The sequence below is a fragment of the Mesoplodon densirostris genome, chromosome 8, assembly GCF_025265405.1.
Source record: "Mesoplodon densirostris isolate mMesDen1 chromosome 8, mMesDen1 primary haplotype, whole genome shotgun sequence".
Classification (NCBI taxonomy): Eukaryota; Metazoa; Chordata; class Mammalia; order Artiodactyla; family Ziphiidae; genus Mesoplodon; species Mesoplodon densirostris.
The window spans coordinates 35,700,902-35,720,862 of NC_082668.1; the positions used below are offsets into that span (position 1 = coordinate 35,700,902).

At 39.4% G+C, this 19,961-nt stretch overlaps 1 protein-coding gene and 1 long non-coding RNA gene across 4 annotated transcripts in view; one reads left to right on the top strand and one right to left on the bottom strand.

The window, feature by feature from the left end:
- Positions 1-9,386: 9,386 nt before the first annotated feature.
- Positions 9,387-14,458, bottom strand: LOC132495263 (uncharacterized). The gene is made up of 3 exons (XR_009533224.1): positions 14,274-14,458; positions 11,466-11,526; positions 9,387-11,092 (listed from the first exon to the last, which is right to left on the bottom strand). It is a non-coding gene; the product is annotated as an uncharacterized LOC132495263 (long non-coding RNA).
- Positions 14,459-14,698: 240 nt separating this feature from the next.
- ORC2 (origin recognition complex subunit 2) overlaps positions 14,699-19,961 on the top strand; it is a 50,442-nt gene continuing 45,179 nt past the window's right edge. The window contains exons 1-4 of one of the 3 annotated variants that reach the window (XM_060106907.1): positions 14,699-14,957; positions 18,030-18,078; positions 19,014-19,117; positions 19,588-19,731. In XM_060106907.1, the coding sequence (XP_059962890.1) occupies positions 19,021-19,117; positions 19,588-19,731 (241 nt within the window). In that variant the 5' untranslated portion in view covers positions 14,699-14,957; positions 18,030-18,078; positions 19,014-19,020. Of the gene's footprint in view, positions 14,958-16,474; positions 16,495-18,029; positions 18,079-19,013; positions 19,118-19,587; positions 19,732-19,961 lie in introns of those variants that run through there. The other 2 variants (XM_060106908.1, XM_060106909.1) reach the window with 2 other exon arrangements.

The window sequence follows — 19,961 nt, forward strand, 5'->3', positions numbered from 1 at the left end:
TTTCTGGATTCCACATATATGCGTTAATATACGATATTTGTTTTTCTCTTTCTGACTTACTTCACTCTGTATGACAGTCTCTAGGTCCATCCACATCTCTGCAAATGACCCAATTATGTTCCTTTTTATGGCTGAGTAATGTTCCATTGTATATATGTACCACATCTTCTTTATCCATTCGTCTGTCGATGGGCATTTAGGTTGCTTCCATGACCAGGCTATTGTAAATAGCGCAGCAGTGAACATTTGGGTTACATGTGTCTTTTTCAATTATGGTTTTCTCAGGGTATACGCCCAGTAGTGGGATTGCTGGGTCATGTCATATGTAGTTCTATTCTTAGTTTTTTAAGGAGCCTCCATACTGTTCTCCATAGTGGCTGTATCAATTTACATTCCCACCAGCAGTGCAAGAGGGTTCCCTTTTCTCCACACCCTCTCCAGCACACCCATTCTCACTGGTGTGAGGTGATGCCTCATTGTAGTTTTGATTTGCATTTCTCTAATAATTAGTGATGTTGAGCAGCTTTTCATGTGCTTCTTGGCCACCTGTATGTCTTCTTTGGAGAAATGTCTGTTTAGGTCTTCTGCCCATTTTTGGATTGGGTTGTTTGTTTTTTTAATATTGAGCTGCATGAGCTGTTTATATATTTTGTAGATTAATCCTTTGTTGATTCATTTGCAAATATTTTCTGCCATTCTTGGGTTGTTTTTTGTCTTGTTTATACTTTGCTGTGCAAAAGCTTTTAAGTTTCATTAGATCCCGTTTGTTTATTTTTGCTTTTATTTCCGTTACTCTAGAAGGTGGGTCAAAAGAGATCATGCTGTGACTTATGTCAAAGAGTGTTCTTCCTATGTTTCCCTCTAAGAGTTTTATATGTCCGGTCTTTAATCCATTTTAAGTTTATTTTTGTGTTAGGGACTGTTCTAATTTCATTATTTTATATGTAGCTGTCCAGTTTTCTCAGCACCACTTATTGAAGAAACTTGATTTTCTCCATTGTATATCCTTGCCTCCTTTGTCATTGATCATAGGTGTGTGGATTTATCTCTGAGCTTCCTATCCTGTTCCATTGATCTATATTTCTGTTTTTGTGCCAGTACCATATTGTCTTGATTACTGTAGCTTTGTAGTATAGTCTGAAGTCTGATTCCTCCAGCTTCGGGTTTTGTTTTGTTTTTTTTTTTTTTTTTGCGGTACGTGGGCCTCTCACTGCTGTGGCCTCTCCCATTGCGGAGCACAGGCTCCGGACGCGCAGGCTCATTGGCCATGGCTCACAGGCCCAGCCACTCCGCAGCACGTGGGATCCTCCTGGACTGGGGCACGAACCCGTGTTCCCTGCATCGGCAGGTGGACCCTCAACCACTGCGCCGCCAGGGAAGCCCCAGCTTCGTTTTTTTCCCTCAAGATTGCTTTGGCTATTCGGGGTCTTTTGTGTCTCCATACAAATTTTAAGATTTTTTGTTCTAGTTCTTTTAAAAAATGCCATTGGTGATTTGATAGGGATTGCATTGACTCTGTAGATTGCTTTGGGCAGTATAGTCACTTTCACAATTCTGATTCTTCCAATCCAAGGCCGTGGTATATCTCTCCATCTGTTTGTGTCATATTTGATTTCTTTCATCAGTGTCTTAGTTTTCTGAGTACAGGTCTTTTACCTCCTTAGGTAGGTTTATTCCTAGGTATTTTATTCTTTTTGTTGCAATGGTAATAAATGGGATTATTTCCTTAATTTCTCTTTCTGATCTTTTGTTGTTAATGTATAGGAATGCAAGAGATTTCTGTGCATTAATTTTGTATGCTGCAACTTTACCAAATTCATTGATTAGCTCTAGTAGTTTTCTGGTGTCATCTTTAGGATTCTCTATGTATAGTATCATGTCATCTGCAAACAGTGACAGGTTTACTTTTCCAATTTGTGTTCCTTTTCTTTTTCTTCTCTGATTGCTGTGGTTAGGACTTCCAAAACTATGTTGAATAAGAGTGGTGAGAATGGACATCCTTGTCTTGTTCCTGATCTTAGAGGTAGTGCTTTCAGTTTTTCACCATTGAGAATGATGTTTGCTATGCAGTTGTCATATATATACTTTATTATGTTGAAGTAGGTTCCCTCTCTGCCCACTTTCTGGAGAGTTTTTATCATAGATGGGTGTTGAATTTTGTCAAAAGCTTTTTCTGCATCTATTGAGATGGTCATATGGTTTTTATTCTTCAGTTTGTTAATATGGTGTATCACATTGATTGATTTGCGTATACTGAAGAATCCTTGCATCCCTGGGATAAATCCCACTTGATCATGGTGTATGATCCTTTTAATGTGCTGTTGGATTCTGTTTGCTAGTATTTTGTTGAGGATTTTTGCATCTATATTCATCAGTGATATTGGTCTGTAATTTTCTTTTTTTGCAGTATCTTTGTCTGATTTTGGTATTAGGGTGATGGTGGCCTCATAGAATGAGTTTGGGAGTGTTCCTTCCTCTGAAAATTTTTGGAAGAGTTTGAGAAGGATGGATGTTAGCTCTTCTCTACATGTTTGATAGAATTCACCTGTGAAGCCATCTGGTCCTGAACTTCTGTTTTTTGGAAATTTTGCATCACAGTTTCAATTTCATTACTTGTGATTGGTCTGTTCATATTTTCTATTTCTTCCTGATTCACTCTTGGAAGGTTATATCTTTCTAAGTATTTGTCCATTTCTTCCAGGTTGTCCATTTTATTGGCCCAGAGTTGCTTGTAGTAGTCTCTTAGGATGCTTTGTATTTCTGCGGTGTCCGTTGTAACTTGTTTCATTTCTAATTTTATTGATTTGAGTCCTCTCCCTCTTTTTCTTGATGAGTCTGGCTAATGGTTTATCAATTTTGTTTATCTTCTCAAAGAACCAGCTTTTAGTTTTATTGATGTTTGCTATTACTTTCTTTGTTTCTATTTCATTTATTTCTCCTCTGATCCATATGATGTCTTTCCTTCTGCTAACTTTGGGTTTTGTTTGTTCTTCTTTCTCTAGTTCCTTTAGGTGTAAGGTTAGATTGTTTATTTGAGAGTTTTCTTGTTTCTTGAAGTAGGATTGTATTACTAAAAATTTCCCTCTTAGAACTGCTTTTGCTGCATTGCATAGGTTTTGGATTGTTGTGTTTTTGTTGTCATTTTTCTCTGGTATTTTCTGATATCCTGTTTGATTTCTTCAATGATCACTTGGTTATTTAGTAATGGATTGTTTTTTTGGTTGTTTGTTTTTAAAGCAGAAGCTGCAAGATCTCTTTTTTTAATTAATTTATTTATTTTTGGCGGCATTGAGTCTTTGTTGCTGCACATGGGCTTTCTCTAGTTGCGGCGAGTGGGGGATCTCTTTGCTGCAGTGAGTGGGCCTCTCACTGTAGTGGCTTCTCTTCTTGCGGACCATGGGCTCTAGGTGCACGGGCTTCAGTAGTTGTGGCACACAGGCTCAGTAATTGTGGCTCATGGTCTCTAGAGCGCAGGCTCAGTAGTTGTGGCGCACGAGCTTCGTTCCTCCATGGCATGTGGGATCTTCCTGAACCAGGGATCGAACCCATGTCTCCTGCATTGGCAGGTGGATTCTTAACCACTGCACTAACACGGAAGTCCAGTAATGTATTGTTTAACCTCCATGTGTTTGTGTTTTTTACGGTTTTTTTCCCTGTAATTTATTTGTAATCTCATAGCACTGTGGTTAGAAAAGATGCTTGATATGAGTTCAATTTTCTTAAATTTACTGAGGCTTGGTTTGTGACCCAGGGTGTGATCTATCCTGAAGAATGTTCCGTGTGCACTTGAGAAGAAAGTGTAATCTGCTGTTTTGGGATGGAATGTCCTATATATATTACCTAATCTCTGTGGTCTATTGTGTCATTAAAAGCTTGTGTTTCCTTATTTTCTGTCTGGTTGATCTGTCCATTGGTGTAAGTTAGGTGTAAAAGTCCCCCACTATCATTGTGTTACTGTTGATTTCGTCTTTTATAGCTGTTAGCATTTGCCATATGTATTGAGGTGCTTCTATGTTGGGTGCATATATATTTACAGTTGTTGTATCTTCTTGGATTGATCCCTTGATCATTATATAGTGTACTTCATTATCTCTTGTAACATTCTTTATTTTAAAGTCTATTTTATCTGATATGAATATTGCTACTCCAGCTTTCTTTTGATTTCCATTTGCATGGAATACCTTTTTCCATCCCCTCACTTTCAGTCTGTGTGCATCCCTTGGTCTGAAGTAGGTCTCTTGTACACAGCATATATACAGGTCTTGTTTTTGTGTCCATTCAGCCAGTCTGTGTCTTTTGGTTGGAGTATTTAATCCATTCACGTTTAAGGTAATTATCGATATGTATGTTCCTATTACCATTTTCTTAATTGTTTCGGGTTTGTTTTTAGGTCCTTTTCTTGTTTCCCACTTAGAGACGTTCCTTTAGCATTTGTTGTAGAGCTGGTTTGGTGGTGCTGAATTATTTTAGCTTTTGCTTGTCTGAAAAGCTTTTGATTTCTCCATTGAATCAATGAGATCCTTGCTGGGTAGAGTAATCTTGCTTGTAGGTTCTTCCTTTTCATCACTTTAAATATATCCTACCACTCCCTTCTGGCTTGTAGAGTTTCTGCTGAGAAGTCAGCTGTTAACCTTATGGGAGTTCCCTTGTATGTATTTGTCATTTTTCCCTTGTTGCTTTTAATGATTTTTCTTTGTCTTTAATTTTTGTCAGTTTGATTACTATGTGTCTTGGCATGTTTCTCCTTGGCTTTATCCTGCCTAGGACTCTCTGTGCTTCCTGGACTTGGGTGGCTATTTCCTTTCCCATGTTAGGGAAGTTTTCAACTATAATCTCTTCAAATATTTTCTTGGGTCCTTTCTCTCTTCTCTCTCTTCTTCTGGGACCCCTATAATGCGAATGTTGGTGCATTTAATGTTGTTCCAGAGGGTTCTTAGGCTGTCTTAATTTCTTTTCATTCTTTTTTCTTTATTTTGTTCTGTGGCAGTGATTTCCACCATTCTGTCTTCCAGGTCACTTATCCGTTCTTCTGCCTCAGTTATTCTGCTGTTGATTCCTTCTAGTGTATTTTTCATTTCAGTTATTGTATTGTTCATCTGTTTTTTTGTCCTTTAATTCTTCTAGATCTTTGTTAAACATTTCTTGCATCTTCTCGATCTTTGCCTCCATTGTTTTTCCGAGATCCTGGATCATCTTCACTATCATTATTCTGAATTCTTTTTCTGGAAGGCTGCCTATCTCCACTTCGTTTAGTTGTTGTTCTGGGGTTTTATCTTTTTCCTTCATCTGGTACATAGTGCTCTGCCTTTCGTTTTGTATATGTTTCTGTGAGTGTGGTTTTCATTCCACAGGCTGCAGGATTGTAGTTCTTCTTGCTTCTGCTGTCTGCCCTCTGGTGGATGAGGCTATCTAAGAGACTTGTGCAAGCTTCCTGGTAGGAGGGACTGGTGGTGGGTAGAGCTCAGTAAAACTTTAATCCCCTTGTCTGCTGATGTGTGGGGCTGAGTTCCCTTCCTGTTGGTTGTTTGGCCTGAGGTGACCCAGCACTGGAGTCTACATACAGGTTCTTTGGTGGGGCTAATGGCGGACTCTGGGATGGCTCACGCCAAGGAGTACTTCCCAGAACTTCTGCTGCCAGTGTCCTTGTCCCCACAGTGAGCCACAGCCGTCCCCCACCTCTGGAGAAACCCTCCAGTACTAGCAGGTAGGTCTGGCTCAGTCTCCTATGGGGTCACTGCTCCTTCCCCCTGGGTCCTTATGTACACACCACTTTGTGTGTGCCCTCCAAGAGTGGAGTCTTTGTTTCCCCCAGTCCTGTCGACGTCCTCCAATCAAATCCCACTAGCCTTCAAAGTCTGATTCTCTGGGAATTCCTCCTCCCATTGCCCACAGGTTGGGAAGCCTGATGTGTGGCTCAGAACTTTCATTCCAGTGGATACACTTCTGTGGTATAATTGTTCTCCAGTTTGTGAGTCATCCACCCAGCAGTTATGGGATTTGATGTTATTGTGATTGTGCCCCTCCTACAGTCTTATTGCAGCTTCTCCTTTGTCTTTGGATATGGGGTATCTTTTTTGGTGAGTTCCAGTGTCTTCCTGTCGATTTTTCAGCATTTAGTTGTGATTCCAGTGCTCTCGCAAGAGGGAGTGAGTGCACATCCTTCTACTCTGCCATCTTGAACCCATCTCCCTGAACTTTTTAATTTATATGATACTCTATTAAGGACATTTATAAAATTAAGGCAATATATAAAATTACCTATAGCACCGAAAATAAGAAATAGCATGTAGGCAGGAGTGAAATTAATACATAAAATGTGTTCATACCTTTATGTTATTGTTGAGATACAGATTTCTCTCTGAACTTTATAGCAGCCAAAGAGGCATAGATTAGTCATGTGATTTTCAGATATCCTTAAGATAGAACAAATCAACTTCTCAGGTGAAGCACGACTGTTTCTAATACTGAGACTTTAGAACTAATTTTCTTTCCTGGGTCCTTATAAGAGGAGCCATCATTATTACAGTACCGTTTACACTCTTCAGCAATGTATGAAAGTGCCTGTTTTCCTGAGTCTTACCAGCAGTTAGTTCTCTAATCAATAAACTTTTCACTCTTTCCCACATTGTCTTTTCTAAAGGTAATACTTTATTTAGCATTTTCTTGGAATGTGGGTTTAATGAAGGGCTGAGCCCCAGGCCTCCTTTTCCCCTCCCTTTACATGCACTCCCTAGAAAAATCTCTTCTATACCTGTTCCTTATGGCTATTATTCCTTATTGGTGGACCAAAACTTTGTTTTCTCTTTTATATCTTGTTATGCCTTAATCGAAAATTGCTGGTGTAGATTAGCAGTTCCAGAAGAGTGGCTTAAGGCAACTCATCAAGCCTGTTTTTCTTTTTCTCCTCGACTCTAGTTCTGCATTAGTTAGGAAGAATGAGCTTTACCAGTTGACAGTTTCAATTTTCCTTTTATTAAAAATGTATTACTTGGGGCTTCCCTGGCATTCCCATGGTTAAGACTCCACGCTTCCACTGCTGGAGGCGTGGGTTTGATCCCTGGTCAGGGAAGTAAGATCCCGCATGCCATGCAGTGCAGCCAAAAAAAGAAAGTATTACTTGCTCATTTTGAAAACCTTAGAAAATACAGAGAAAATACAAAGGGGAAAGTCACTTTAAGGTACTGTAATAAAATAGTGAATATTAATAAGATAATGGAGGCACTATCCCTCCACACACATACAAGTCTGGTCCAGGTCACAATACTTTATGGTCCAAAGATGTATTAAGGAAAAACAACATTTATTCAGTGCTAGGATGTGCCAGGCACCGTTCTAAACACTTTGATGAAAGTGCCACAATTCAATATTCAGTTTATACAAGTGTCTGATAAGTAGTTATTCTTCCTTTATAAGAAAAGGAAAGTTCATCTGTCCAAGGTCACAGAGCTAGTAAATGGTAGAGCTGAGATTGAACCCAGACACTCAGCTCACAGGCTTATGCACTTAACTATCAAGATACTGCATCATACAATGTTGATTGTTCTCAGCTATTAGTACACTTGCCTTATCCCCACAAGGCCAAGGCCCCTGTGGGAGTTGGGAAGGAAGGGGAGATTTGACCTCAGTAGAGCTAGATAACTAGCAGGCAAATTAAATCCATGAAAGAATTGAGTCCTAATACACTAGGTATCCATAGTTATAAATTAAGTTTTCTCCTACATATATACAATGGTTCTAATTGTGTACTATCCTTAATTATGTACCATTCTCTGGAGAAATGAGAAAATAGTCTTTCTGTGGTTCATATGAGGAACCTCAATTGAGAAAAGCTGGTTTAGACCATAATAAAGTAGAAGAGGCTGCCAAAATACAGAACTTAAAAATATTTTAGTTCCTTCCTCCCAACCACCGTGGAAAAAAGTGGCCAGGTAACTTAGGAAGAAATCAGTATTTTGTTAGACTTACTTGAAATTATTTTATGATTTAATGTTATTTTAAACTACATGGGAGAGGGTAGAAATAAAAGTCTTTTGTGTTTAGGGCCTCTAAAGGTCTGTGGCCCTAGGTCATAATCCAAATAGGATGGATATAATCTGTGGTAACAGCCTTAGTTTTGTTCAAGATGTTATATCAGAAAGGGGTGGTACTGACTTTTCAAACTTGAAGGGCCAATCACTTTTGGCACTTTGTCTTAGGGAACAATGTTTAGTACACATTGAAGGACGAAAACTTTTTTTTTTTTTTTTTTTTTTTTGTGGTACGTGGGCCTCTCACTGCTGTGGCCTCTCCCGTTGCGGAGCACAGGCTCTGGACGCGCAGGCTCAGTGGCCATAGCTCACGGGCCCAGCCACTCCACGGCATGTGGGATCTTCCCAGACCGGGGCACGAACCCATGTCCTCTGCATCGGCAGGCGGACTCTCAACCACTGCGCCACCAGGGAAGCCCCAAAAACTTTTTTTTATGGCAGATTATGTTAACCAGTACAAACTTAGGTTTTGAATCACTGTATAATTTAACTAAAAAGCACTATTACATTCAAAAAGATCAATCACGGGATTTTAAGAAATCTATAGACATTAATTTATTATCAACTGCTATAAATAATGGTGTTATGCACACTGTAAAATTATTTCTGAAGATTATAGTCTATATCTAGTTTCCCAGAACTTGAATTACTGTGTACACATTTTTTAGGGCTTACTCTGCCAAATCTTTCACTGCTAATTTGTGTGTGATTTATGAAGGCCTCATTATCCCTGGTTCAAGAAAATCCTGCAGATAAAATAGCTTCTGGTTACCATATTCTTTTATTCCTAGACACTATGAGGTAATCACTTTTGTTTCCTGAGCATGATTAAAATCAATTGATATCTTTAAATATCTCTCAGTAGAAATTACTTGCTGAGGCATCTGCCACTGACATTCTAGACCTACTGTACCCTTATCAAGTGTGTGTTTAATGCATAGCATCTAGGTCATTTCATATCTGACAAAAATTTATTGCCAGTTTTCATTTTCCCTAGCTCAGTGGTTTTCACCCCTAGCTGAACATTAAAATCATCTGGGAATCTTTTTTTTTTTTTTTTTTTTTTGGCTGCGCCGGGTCTTCGTTGCAGCACACAGGATCTTTGTTGTGGCCTGCAGGGTTGCGGCATGCATGCAGGATCTAGTTCCGTGACCAGGAATCAAACTCAGGAGCCCTGCATTGGGAGCTCAGAGTCTTACCCACTGGACCACCAGGGAAGTCCCTGGGAATTTCTTTTTTAAATTCTGATGAACAGGCCACATTCAGACCCTCTGGAATTAGGATACGGCATCAGTAGTTTGTTTTTTTTTTTTTAAGTAAATTTATTTTATTTATTTCATTTTTGACTGTGTTGGGTCTTCATTGCTGCATGCAGGCTTTCTCTAGTTGTGGCGAGCAGGCGCTACTCTTTGTTGCAGTGTGTGGGCTTCTCATTGAGGTGGCTTCTCTTGTTGTGGAACATGGGCTGTAGGTGTGTGGGCTTCGGTCATTGTGGTTCGTGGGCTTAGTAGTTGTGGCTCACGGGCTCTAGAGTGCAGGCTCAGTAATTGTGGTGCACTGGCTTCATTGCTCACAACATGTGGGATCTTCCCAGACCAGGGCTCGAACCTGTGTCCCCTGCATTGGCAGGTGGATTCTTAACCACTGCACCACCAAGGAAGCCCAGCATCAGTAGTTTTAAAAGCACCCCAGGTAATTCTCATGTGCAGTCATCATTGAAGACTCTCTTTAATCCTATGACAATCTTCTGGCATTCATACCTAAACTTTCCTTCTTCCATCCAGAACCACTGACTCAGTAAGAATGTTTTCCTAAAGAAATATATTAAACAGTAACGACAGTATAAGAAAGGCAGTAATCCATTCCATAAAAAAAATATTCATTCATGTCAATGTTGCAATTTGCCTTCTCTAATACCTTAATCAGGCCATTGAACACTATGGGCATCAATACAATTTCATTGGCCCCAAACTTAAGCCCCCAACACTTTGAGGTCCTTGTACATCTTGGCCTGCCCTAGTTCTATTCCTTTCAGTTTCTGTTCCAAAGCTTTATCACTTTAAGTATCACTTTCTCAGCAGCCTCAACTCTTGCTTCCTCCATAAAATGGAGGTCATCAAGCTAGAACACTCTTAATTTCCTCTTCTCACCTACCACTTCAAAGAACAACTATATCTGCAACTATCCTCATCCCCTCGCTGCCTGCCTCAGAAGATGAAGTATCTCACTTAATTTCTTATTGTACTCAACATCTCTGGGGAATTCTTAATTTTCCCCCTTTGGATTTAATCTATACGCTAATGACCCCTAGATCTCTCTCTCGAGGCCTTGACCTCTTGAATGAATTTCAAACTCATATCCAACTGTTGGCAGGATGTTTGAATATCCCTCAGGCACTTCAAAGTCAAGATGCCTCAAGCTAAACTCAATTCTTCTACTCCTTCCCTCTATTTGTAATCTCTCTTTCATAGCACAATTGGGAACTTATACCCAAGCAACCAAACCAGAAACCTGGGAATTATATCTTTCCTCTCCTTTACCTCTATAACCAGTCTCCAAATCTTGCTGACTTTGCCTATTTTTTTTTTTTTTTTTGCAAATCCATCATTTCCTCTCAACTTTTACTACTACAGCTCAAATTCATGTCTTACTTTATATCCACACTGCTTTGATAGCCTCCTAACTAGACCCCGTGCTCCTCTCAAATTTATCTTCCTTTAGTGATTAATATAAAACTCCTATCAATTATTCAGTGGTTCCATCACAGAGGATAAATTCTATGTTCTTTAGCCTGGCCTTTACTTCTCCCATCCCATCTCCTATCATTCTTTTTTTTTTAAAGATTTATTTATTTAATTTATTTTTGGCTGTGTCAGGTCTTAGTTGCAGCATGCAGGATCTTTCATTGCAGTGCGCAGGCTCTTCGACATGGTGCTCAGGCTTCTCTCTAGTTGTGACGTGCAGGCTCCGGGGCACGTGGGCTCTGTAGTTTGCGGCATGCGAGTTTAGTTGCCCCATGGCATGTGGGATCTTAGTTTCTTGACCAGGGATTGAATCTGCATCCCCTGCATTGTAAGGCAAATTCTTTACCTCTGGACAACCAGGGAAGTCCCTCTCCTATCATTCTTACTTACACTTAAGATTTAAGTAACACCAAACTTTGTATTACCACACCCAGTTTGTATTACCATACTTTCTTCCTGAAATTCCTTCTATACACCACTCCCCACCCCCACCCCACCCCCGTTCTCTACCGTTTAAAGTTGGAATGGCCTTTACTCTGCTATCCCACCCTCTTACTGACTTACCCACCAGGCTGAGCTAAATGGTATTTGTCCTAGCAGTTCTCAGTAAATTCTATCTTTGCACTTAACACCTTAGTATTGAAATTATCTGATTCCTTCTACCCAACTAGAATCTTAAGGGTAAGGGACATACCTGGGCGCTATGTTCCTGGTACAGGTAGGGGCTCAGAGTTCATTGAATAAACCGAACAGTTCTAAAAAGAAGACCCAAAGACAAAATGGATTTTTTCAAACAGCAAAAGTATCAATATAAAGCTTTTCATAAGACTGGCAATAAAAACAAAAGTTAATTGAGTTCCCCAAATTTAGGAACAAATGCAAATATCTCTTAACTTGTCCACAAGAACTACCTGGTCCTGGTTGATTAACCTAGATCTTTCACTGACATCTGTGCAGCCATTTAAGTTATATTTCAATTTGCAACATAGGAACTGGTATTCTTGAATTTGATCTTCTAAAATATGATTTGGGTAAAAACTCTTGTTTGAGTATAAAAATAATTAAACTTGAAAAAATGATTTCACATTTTTAAACTCAGTCATCTTCCTGAAGAAGGAATACATAAAGACATTCTGATTTGTTGTGCTGACAAATGAGATCATTGGTGAAAAAAAATGTGCAGCTGATATCTTGATGCTGCAGTCTACTGTTTAAAAATTAAAACTTTATTTTTTCTTTAGAAATCTAAACTTGATGACCCACATTCTTTTTTATATTCCTTCTTTTATAAAGTCTTTATCTCTGAGGTATTTTTAATTACAGTTCAGAATAAATTTTCTTCTGGTTCCTACATAGTCTTTTTGCTCCTGGTCTTTTTGTTTTGCCTCTTTCAGAGTTGAGGCTTTATTCAAGTTTGGTGAAGCAAAAATTGACTGGAAAGTCTGCCTGCAGGGGCAGGGATTATCAGCTAACAGGTTTCAATGTGGATCAACAGATCAACTGGCTTTTCCCATTGGGGCCTCCTCATCTTCTGATTAGTCTTCTGAAGAATAAGTGTTTAAATAAATGACTAGTTGCCAGTGCTCTGGGAGCCAAACAAGAGAAAATTCCTAGTCTCCCACATAATCTTCCAGTTCCACCCCCACCCCCAAACTCAGTATGACTTCTCATTTCTACTCTGTTGAGTCTCAATCCTCTGGTTCACCTTGTGAACGCCTGCTATTATGCTAAGTATGACAAGAGATCAAGGATCTAATTGTTCCTTGTTTCAGACTTTGACCATTTCTCCAGTTCTCAGTCCCATTCTCCTCTTCTGACTTCAGAGGTTCCTGTACACTAATTCCTGAGACTAACTGGAGTTCTGGGACAGGAACAGACTTATTGTCGTTATTCTTTGCTGGCCTGGGTTTCAGCTTACTGTGCTTTGCCTGATCACTATACATCTTCCAAAATTTTATGAACTTATCTCACTTCCTTTCCTGTTCTTTTGTGTGTATGTTTATACTTCAAAAATTTTTTTTGACTCTGTTATTTTAGTGGCATTTCAAGACAGTGTTCAATTCACCATGTTTAATCAGATTCTATTAGAGACTTTTAAAGCCTGGTCCTAAATTTCAAACTATAACCCAATTAACTGCTGGCATCTCTACCCCCTTAAGATATACACAAAATTGACTTGGTCCTCTCTTTCTCTTGGAAAAATCTAGTGTTCTACACAAAATGTGTGTGAATACATGCGGGAGTTGCCATTTTATGATCACCTCTATCTTCAACTTCCTACCACTTCTGAATTCTGGATCTCCATTCTGAATGGTATGGCTCTTTGTTTTTATCTAGCCTAGTATCAATCTAGAAGGGAAACTCAGCTCCTTCCATTTTCCACACATATACCATTAAAAACAAAAACAAAATCCACTGCTCACACCAAGTCCTCTGAGTTTGCAGAAGAGTTTAGTGAAGATTTGAGGGGGAGATGGAAGAGACTTTACATCATAGAAACATAAAGAACATATTAGTTGAATATTAAATATTCCCAGATCTTCACATTTTAAAGAACTTTTCAAGCACTTCACTGTTAACTGTTGGCTATGTTTTCTTTCATCTTCTCTCTACTCAGCCCCCCAAATTCTTTATCTCCAATGTAGAGAAAATTACCTTTCTCTTTTGTTTTCTTAAATCCTGCTAACCAAAATGGAATACTGAGCTATCCAGGCTACAACCATTTCCATTTCCCAATCTGATGTCCTAAACAGCTTCCAAAATGGTGTGACTCCATCTGTCTCTTCCTTCCCTCTGCTCCCACTTTTCACCTCCTTTATCCAGAGTGATCTTTCAATACAAATCTGACTAGTGCCCTAAGGGCCAAACTAGCCCTTCATAACAACAGATCCAACTTTGGCACTTGTGGCACTTGCCTCTTGAACCTTTATACACCCACTATATTGATTTGGGCCTTCTACCTGGAAAACTTTACCCCTCCTCTTTTTCTGGCTTAAAGCTACTCAGTCCTCAGGTTTCAGTTTAAATATCTCTTCCTCCAAGAAAATTGTTCCTGAATCCTGCTGTACTTTAATTAGATATTCCTGCCAGTGGTTCGATAAACACTGGACTTCCCAAATCGTAGCATTTTTCTCTATATTGTCTATTCAGTATCTTCCCCTATAGGATCTACTGTGAGGGCAGAGACCGTGCTCAGCTCGCTCAAAAGTGTAACGTTATTATCTTGTACGTAGGTTTTGTTTTGAGTGAATGAATGAATCCAAATAAAATCGTATTATTAGTGGTGACACTGTTACTCCAGCAGGTTCATTCCTTTTCTTCCTCACTATCTTTTTCCTCAGCTTTCTTCGCGTCTATTCCTTCTATTTTCCCTGTCTTTTCATCCTATTAGCAGTCTGATTCCCATCTCCATATTCAGTGACCCAGCCGAAATTCTCTTCTTACCAGAGAGCATTGCTCCCCGCCTCCCCACCCCAAACCCCTGAGATGCACTTGATCCTACCTTTCACGCCAAATGAGGTAAAGTTATAAATAAATAAATAAATAAACAAACAAATAAATCAATAAGTAAACTCAAATTCATTCCCATTATCTTTTTCCTCAAAAGAAGGTATAAAGAGAAACCAATGAACACTTTCAAGATTGCGTCAAGACAGAGAGCCCACTCAGACCACTACAACTCCTCCAGTTTCCTCAGATCTAACCAACACTTCCTTCTCCCTTCACCGGAAACGGAAAGAGAAAAAGCAAAGCCCAGAACCCACCGCTTAGGGATTCGTTTTCTTCGGGTTTCTCGTGGGCGAGGCCATCAGACCGGCGCCGACTGGCGGGCAGAGCCGTCGCTCTCAGGCAACTCCACTTCCTATTGGCTCGCTGGGGCTCCGCCTCCTGAGCAGGGCGGGAGATTCGGTGTGCAGCTGGGAGGCTGCCCTTCCCCCCCACCCCCGCCGGCCTGCGGAACGCCCCTACTCGACCCTGCGACCCCGCGACCCTGCTTCTGCACTTCCTAAAAGAATTTGGCCTTTCCTGCTGGGGCCGAAGCCGCCTTTCCAGCGGCGACCATTCAGCGGGGTAGCGTCCGGCAGGCACGAGGCGGCCGCAGGCGCGCCACCCGGAGACCTGGCGGTGCGTGGTTGGGCGGCGGGGCAGCTTGCCTCCCTCTCCTGCTTAGCTCGGGGCTTGTGAGGTGAGTCCAGGCGCGCCCAGTCCCCGGCCTTCACCTCGGCACGCCGGGCAGCGTCGCTGCGCTTCCCTCTCTGCCCTCCCCAGGCTGCCCCCGGCCCCGCCGGCCTGAGGACCCTCGGCTGGCCGAGAACGGCCAGCTGGTCAGTTGCGCGAGGCCCAGACCGAAGTCAGTAAATACTTGTTGGGGTGAGAGGCTCTCTCTTTAAAGACCGTTCCTCTGTCCAGCAGTGATGGGCCTTCTGTGCAAGGGGTGTCTGTTACCAACGTATGTTTCCCGGCGCGATGAGCCTTCCGCGTGCAGAGGGAGAACTGTAAAAATCCATACCGAAAGTAGTAAGGTGTCCTGGGAGAGGAACAGGTACAATGAGGGCTGAGGAGGAAGAGATCTTGTCCCAGAACTACCACTGGAGCGAGAGCCCTTTGATGTCATCCCAGCCTGGAACCACCAAATGAATCCTCCTAACTGAACACAGTCACCCTGGGACAGTGCTTGGTTGTAAAATGTTGATAAACCAGGCTCCTTTGGTAGAGCTTTTTAAGTTAAAACAAGTTGATGCAGTACTTTTTCGCTTTACAGCTGAAATCCTAATAGAACCACTACACCTTCCCCTAGTTAAATTGCAATCTGAAGAAAAATAGCATGGCCCTACACCTTTGTGTGATGGCACTGCACATTAAATGGGCATTCATTCAACATTTATTGAGCACTTTTTCTGTTAGCTGTGCTAACGAAAATTGATCAGTAGTCGATCTAAGAAAGAAGTGGAAAATTTTATTTGAGCCAAACAGGGTTATAACTCCGAAAACAGCCTCTCAGAAAGCTCTAAGAACTGTTCCGTTTGTTAGAAGGCAAAGCACTGTTAGATGTTTTTGAGACTGTGGGCTGTACATTAAATGGCATATTATTGACAGTTTACACAATCCAAATCTACACATACAAAGCAAAGAGTGGGTTGGGTCATGGGTCATCCTGGCCCCTTACAAGATAAGAAGGAAGTTATCTCCTAAAGAGGTCTGGTTAATGCAGATGCGCAATACACACTAAAGTGGAGGGAGGAGGCCCAGGTAGGCAAAGAAAAATTTTATGTTTATGTTTAAATATGTTTAAATCGTCTTGCCATAAAATATGAATTTTATTTCGTCAGACATTAGTTAGGATATGGAGTTGTACAAGAGATCTGCATGGTTAAGTTGAAATTTAAAGTAAAAATACCCGTAGTAAAGAACCTAGTTAGCATTTTCATAGGCCAAGCACATAGTTTCATTTAATCGTCACAACTTTGTCCAAAGTCACACAGTTGTAAGTGTGGAGTTAAGATCGGAACCCAGGTTTATCTGATATTAAAATTGGTGCATAGCCACTAAACTATACCACCTTCTTTTTTTAAAGGATTATTTTTTAATTTTAGCAAATCTTTTATTTGCTCTCAAAGGGGAGAGTGTATTGTGTTAACGCTCATTTGGTGCTGCTGTATTACCCTGTTAACTCCTTGAAAAGAGTCTACTTAAAAGTAAACACCAAGACAGTGCATTGAAGAGTAAGTGGTCACTAAATATTTTCATTTTATTATGCGATTGTACTGGGGTTGTTTTGTTTTTGTTTTCAGAAAATGTTGGAGAAGAAGGAAGGAAAGGTTTCTTTCAAGGTTTTTGTAGAAATTTCAGTTTTTTGATTCTGTACTGTATAATAAGATGCCTTAAAATCTAGAAAAGGAAATTACGTATAAATGCATTTGGCTACAAACAAGACTAAGTTAGGCTGCCTCTGTCCAGACAATTCTTACATAAAATACCATACGGAAATTGCCTAGGTCAATATTAAGTTGTCTACAATATTTGTTTTTAAATTTTCCTTGAAAATCTTCTTTTTTCCCCCGAAGGGACTACTAAACTTTTGCTAATAAGAGGTAATGTAACTGACCTTTACTCCTTTTGATTGCCAGGAAGCTAAGAGCCCAAATTCTTTGTATGATTTTATTTTCTGCCTTTCTTTATATTTTCCCTCATCCAGATTTCCTATTAGTGTGTATAGTTCATCATTTGTTGTATTGCACTGCTTACTGTCATTGCTTCAAATCCTTTGTAGAACACAGCAGTATATAGGTTTAAATAATGTAGCCTATGCTGCTCTTAGAACTAGTGCTTGATAGAACTAGTGATGTTTAACCTAATGAACTAGAAACCTAGAGGAACTGTAGAAGTTCTTGGATATTTGAACCACTGTGTGGGAGAATGACTAAACATATTATGAATAGGTTCCAGAGGTCAAGACAAGCATTTAGGATAACAGATTTGTGTTTAATGGCAGGAGAAGTGTGTCATTTAATAAAATGATCAGGGTCTTTGGAATTAGTCAAACTTGGGTTTCAGCCCTAACACACTTTCTAATTGTGTGAATTTGAGTGAGTAATTTAATCTTTAACCTCAGTTTACTCATCTGTAAATTGGGGGAATTAAATACATTTTAACCATCTCAGAGAATCTGAGGATTTATTGATCTGGTATACATAAAAGTGCCTAACACAGTGCCTGACAAACAGCCCCTTAAAAAACTTTATTTTATACAGATAGAAAGAAATTGTGTTTTTTAATTTTGTATAAATGTCACATAGATGCATTAAACTTCTTCTCTAATACACCCAGTTCCCCATAATAAGAAGCAACCTTCATGACTAGAAGGTTGGTCCAAATGGATATGTTCTACTGGCAGTGGCCATATAAATTATAGATGAAGTATAATCTTTGTACACAAAGTATAAACCTAATGGAATTGTTGTGAGGATTAAATGAGAATACATATAGAATATTGAGAAGAGTGTCTAGCACATAGTAAGTGCTCACATTTTGGCCTCCCTCCACCTACTTGCCCCCACAAGTTAGATCTTCTCAGTCTCTAAGGCTCCCTGGCCAAAATGGTAATGGTCATTTTGCCCTTTACTGTGCCATCATAACAACTTTGGCTTTCTAAGATCTGCCTTTATCTACTCATCTTGTTTGTTAAAACTCATGAACTTCTTTGGTTGCTTTCGTTTTCCTGTTAGCTGGCCCGACTGAGTTCTTTTTCCAATTACAGGTGACTCTACTTGAATTTCCCAGCTGCAGAATATGTAGTACCTTTAAAGGTAAATGAAAACTGAGACAAATCATTTAAGTGTGCTAGTTACAGAAGAAAACTTGGCAACATTTAGTAAGTTATCTGCATGCAGATAACTGACTCATGGGGGACTCAATCTGTAGATCCTCTTGTCAGGGGAAAAGGCATAAATAGGATTTATGAGAGAGAGAAGAGAGAAAAAAATTCATTTTTTGAGTAAACTGATTAGCTGACAACTAGTTGGAATCGTTTATTTGTTTCAGGCATTAGCATTATAAGTTCTGAAACTAAATTTTGTCAGCGGAGCCAGAGTTGATCAAACTTTTGCTTGCCAAATCCGAAATTTGTTCAGTGAAGAACTGACTCTAAAGTACTGGAAAGATTCATGCTTACTCTTTAGTTACCAGGATACCTAGAAAGCCATATCCATGATTGTCAAGTTGTTTGGTGAGCATGCAGTTTAATAGTAAAGGGAGATGCTTGGAAATTATTTGATCCAGTCTTGGTACACCAAGTGAAGCACACAGACTTCCCCCAGTGGACTATATCTTTTTAGTGAACAGATATGACAATCCACCAAACCATTATTCTTTGTTTGGCTGGCCCTTTTCTAAACTCTCATGTATTAACCACTCCCTTTCTAATAATGTTGTTAATCTGTATATTGGTTAGAGCTTTCTTTACAGGCAGAATTATTTTCTTGTCACTATATTTTAGTTGCTTTGATTGGATTTGGCTTTTTCCTAATCTCAGTCACTTCTTCCTCTCTTCCATTTTTCAGATAAAGAATTGAGTTACTTATTATCAAAAACACAATATTGATACAATAATGATAATGTATTTTTTCATACATAAAGACTTTTAAAACTTTTATGCAAATACATGTATTCATTATGTGAATGTTTATTTGGCTGTTGATATGAATTTTTCATCACTTCTGAGTGCTTTATTGCTTTTGTTTAGGTTGGCAATGATGAGCAAGCTGGAATCAAAGGAAGACAAGATGCTGGAGGTTCAGTTTGTGGGAGATGATGATGTTCTTAATCACATTCTTGATAGAGAAGGAGGTACTGAATGATTATACAATTGAAGGGATGCTTATATAATGGTTATGTATTATTTCACTTTTAAAAATAATTTAATCTTCTATGTTGAAAATACAGCACAGAATATTTGATCTAGTAAGACTGCAAATAAACCTTAATTTTTAGTTTAATCCATTCAAAATGTATTGAAAATTAAAAATAATAAAGCCTCATCTAATGTGAAGTGCTCAGTAGTGGTGGTAAGTGATAACCACCCATTGTAATTAAAATGTATAGTCATTTTGACCCCCCAAAATATATAATTTAAAGGTTTTGTTTTTTTAACTTATAAACTTTGGAAGAGAGATCTGTACCTGAATCAAAGAGCAAACACTGAATTTTTTTCCAGCTTTTAAGTAATGACAATATTATAGTGTAGTTTATTTATTTAACTGTAGTGTTTAGAAAGAACTTATACCTGTCATGTTCTGATTCTTTGGATGTTCTTATAGGAGCTAAAATAAAAAAGGAGAGGGCCCAGCTTTTGGTCAACACAAAAAAAATAATAAAGAAGCCAGAATATGATTTGGAGGAAGATGACCAAGAAGTTTTAAAAGATCAGAACTATGTGGAAGTATTAGGACACCATGTTCAAGGTATTTGTGGAGTGAGGGGGGTGGTCATTGTTGGAGTTGGGAGTGTACGCTCATATTTCTGTGAGTGGCTGAAATTGCTTTGCAGGATACATAAAAGTAGTCTGGTAGGTTAGGCAACATTGTGCTACAATTTTTTTTTTTTTTTAATTTATTTTGGCTGCACGAGGTCTTAGTTGTGGCCTGCAGGATCTTCGTTGTGGCATGTGCGCTCTTAGTTGCAGCATGCAGAC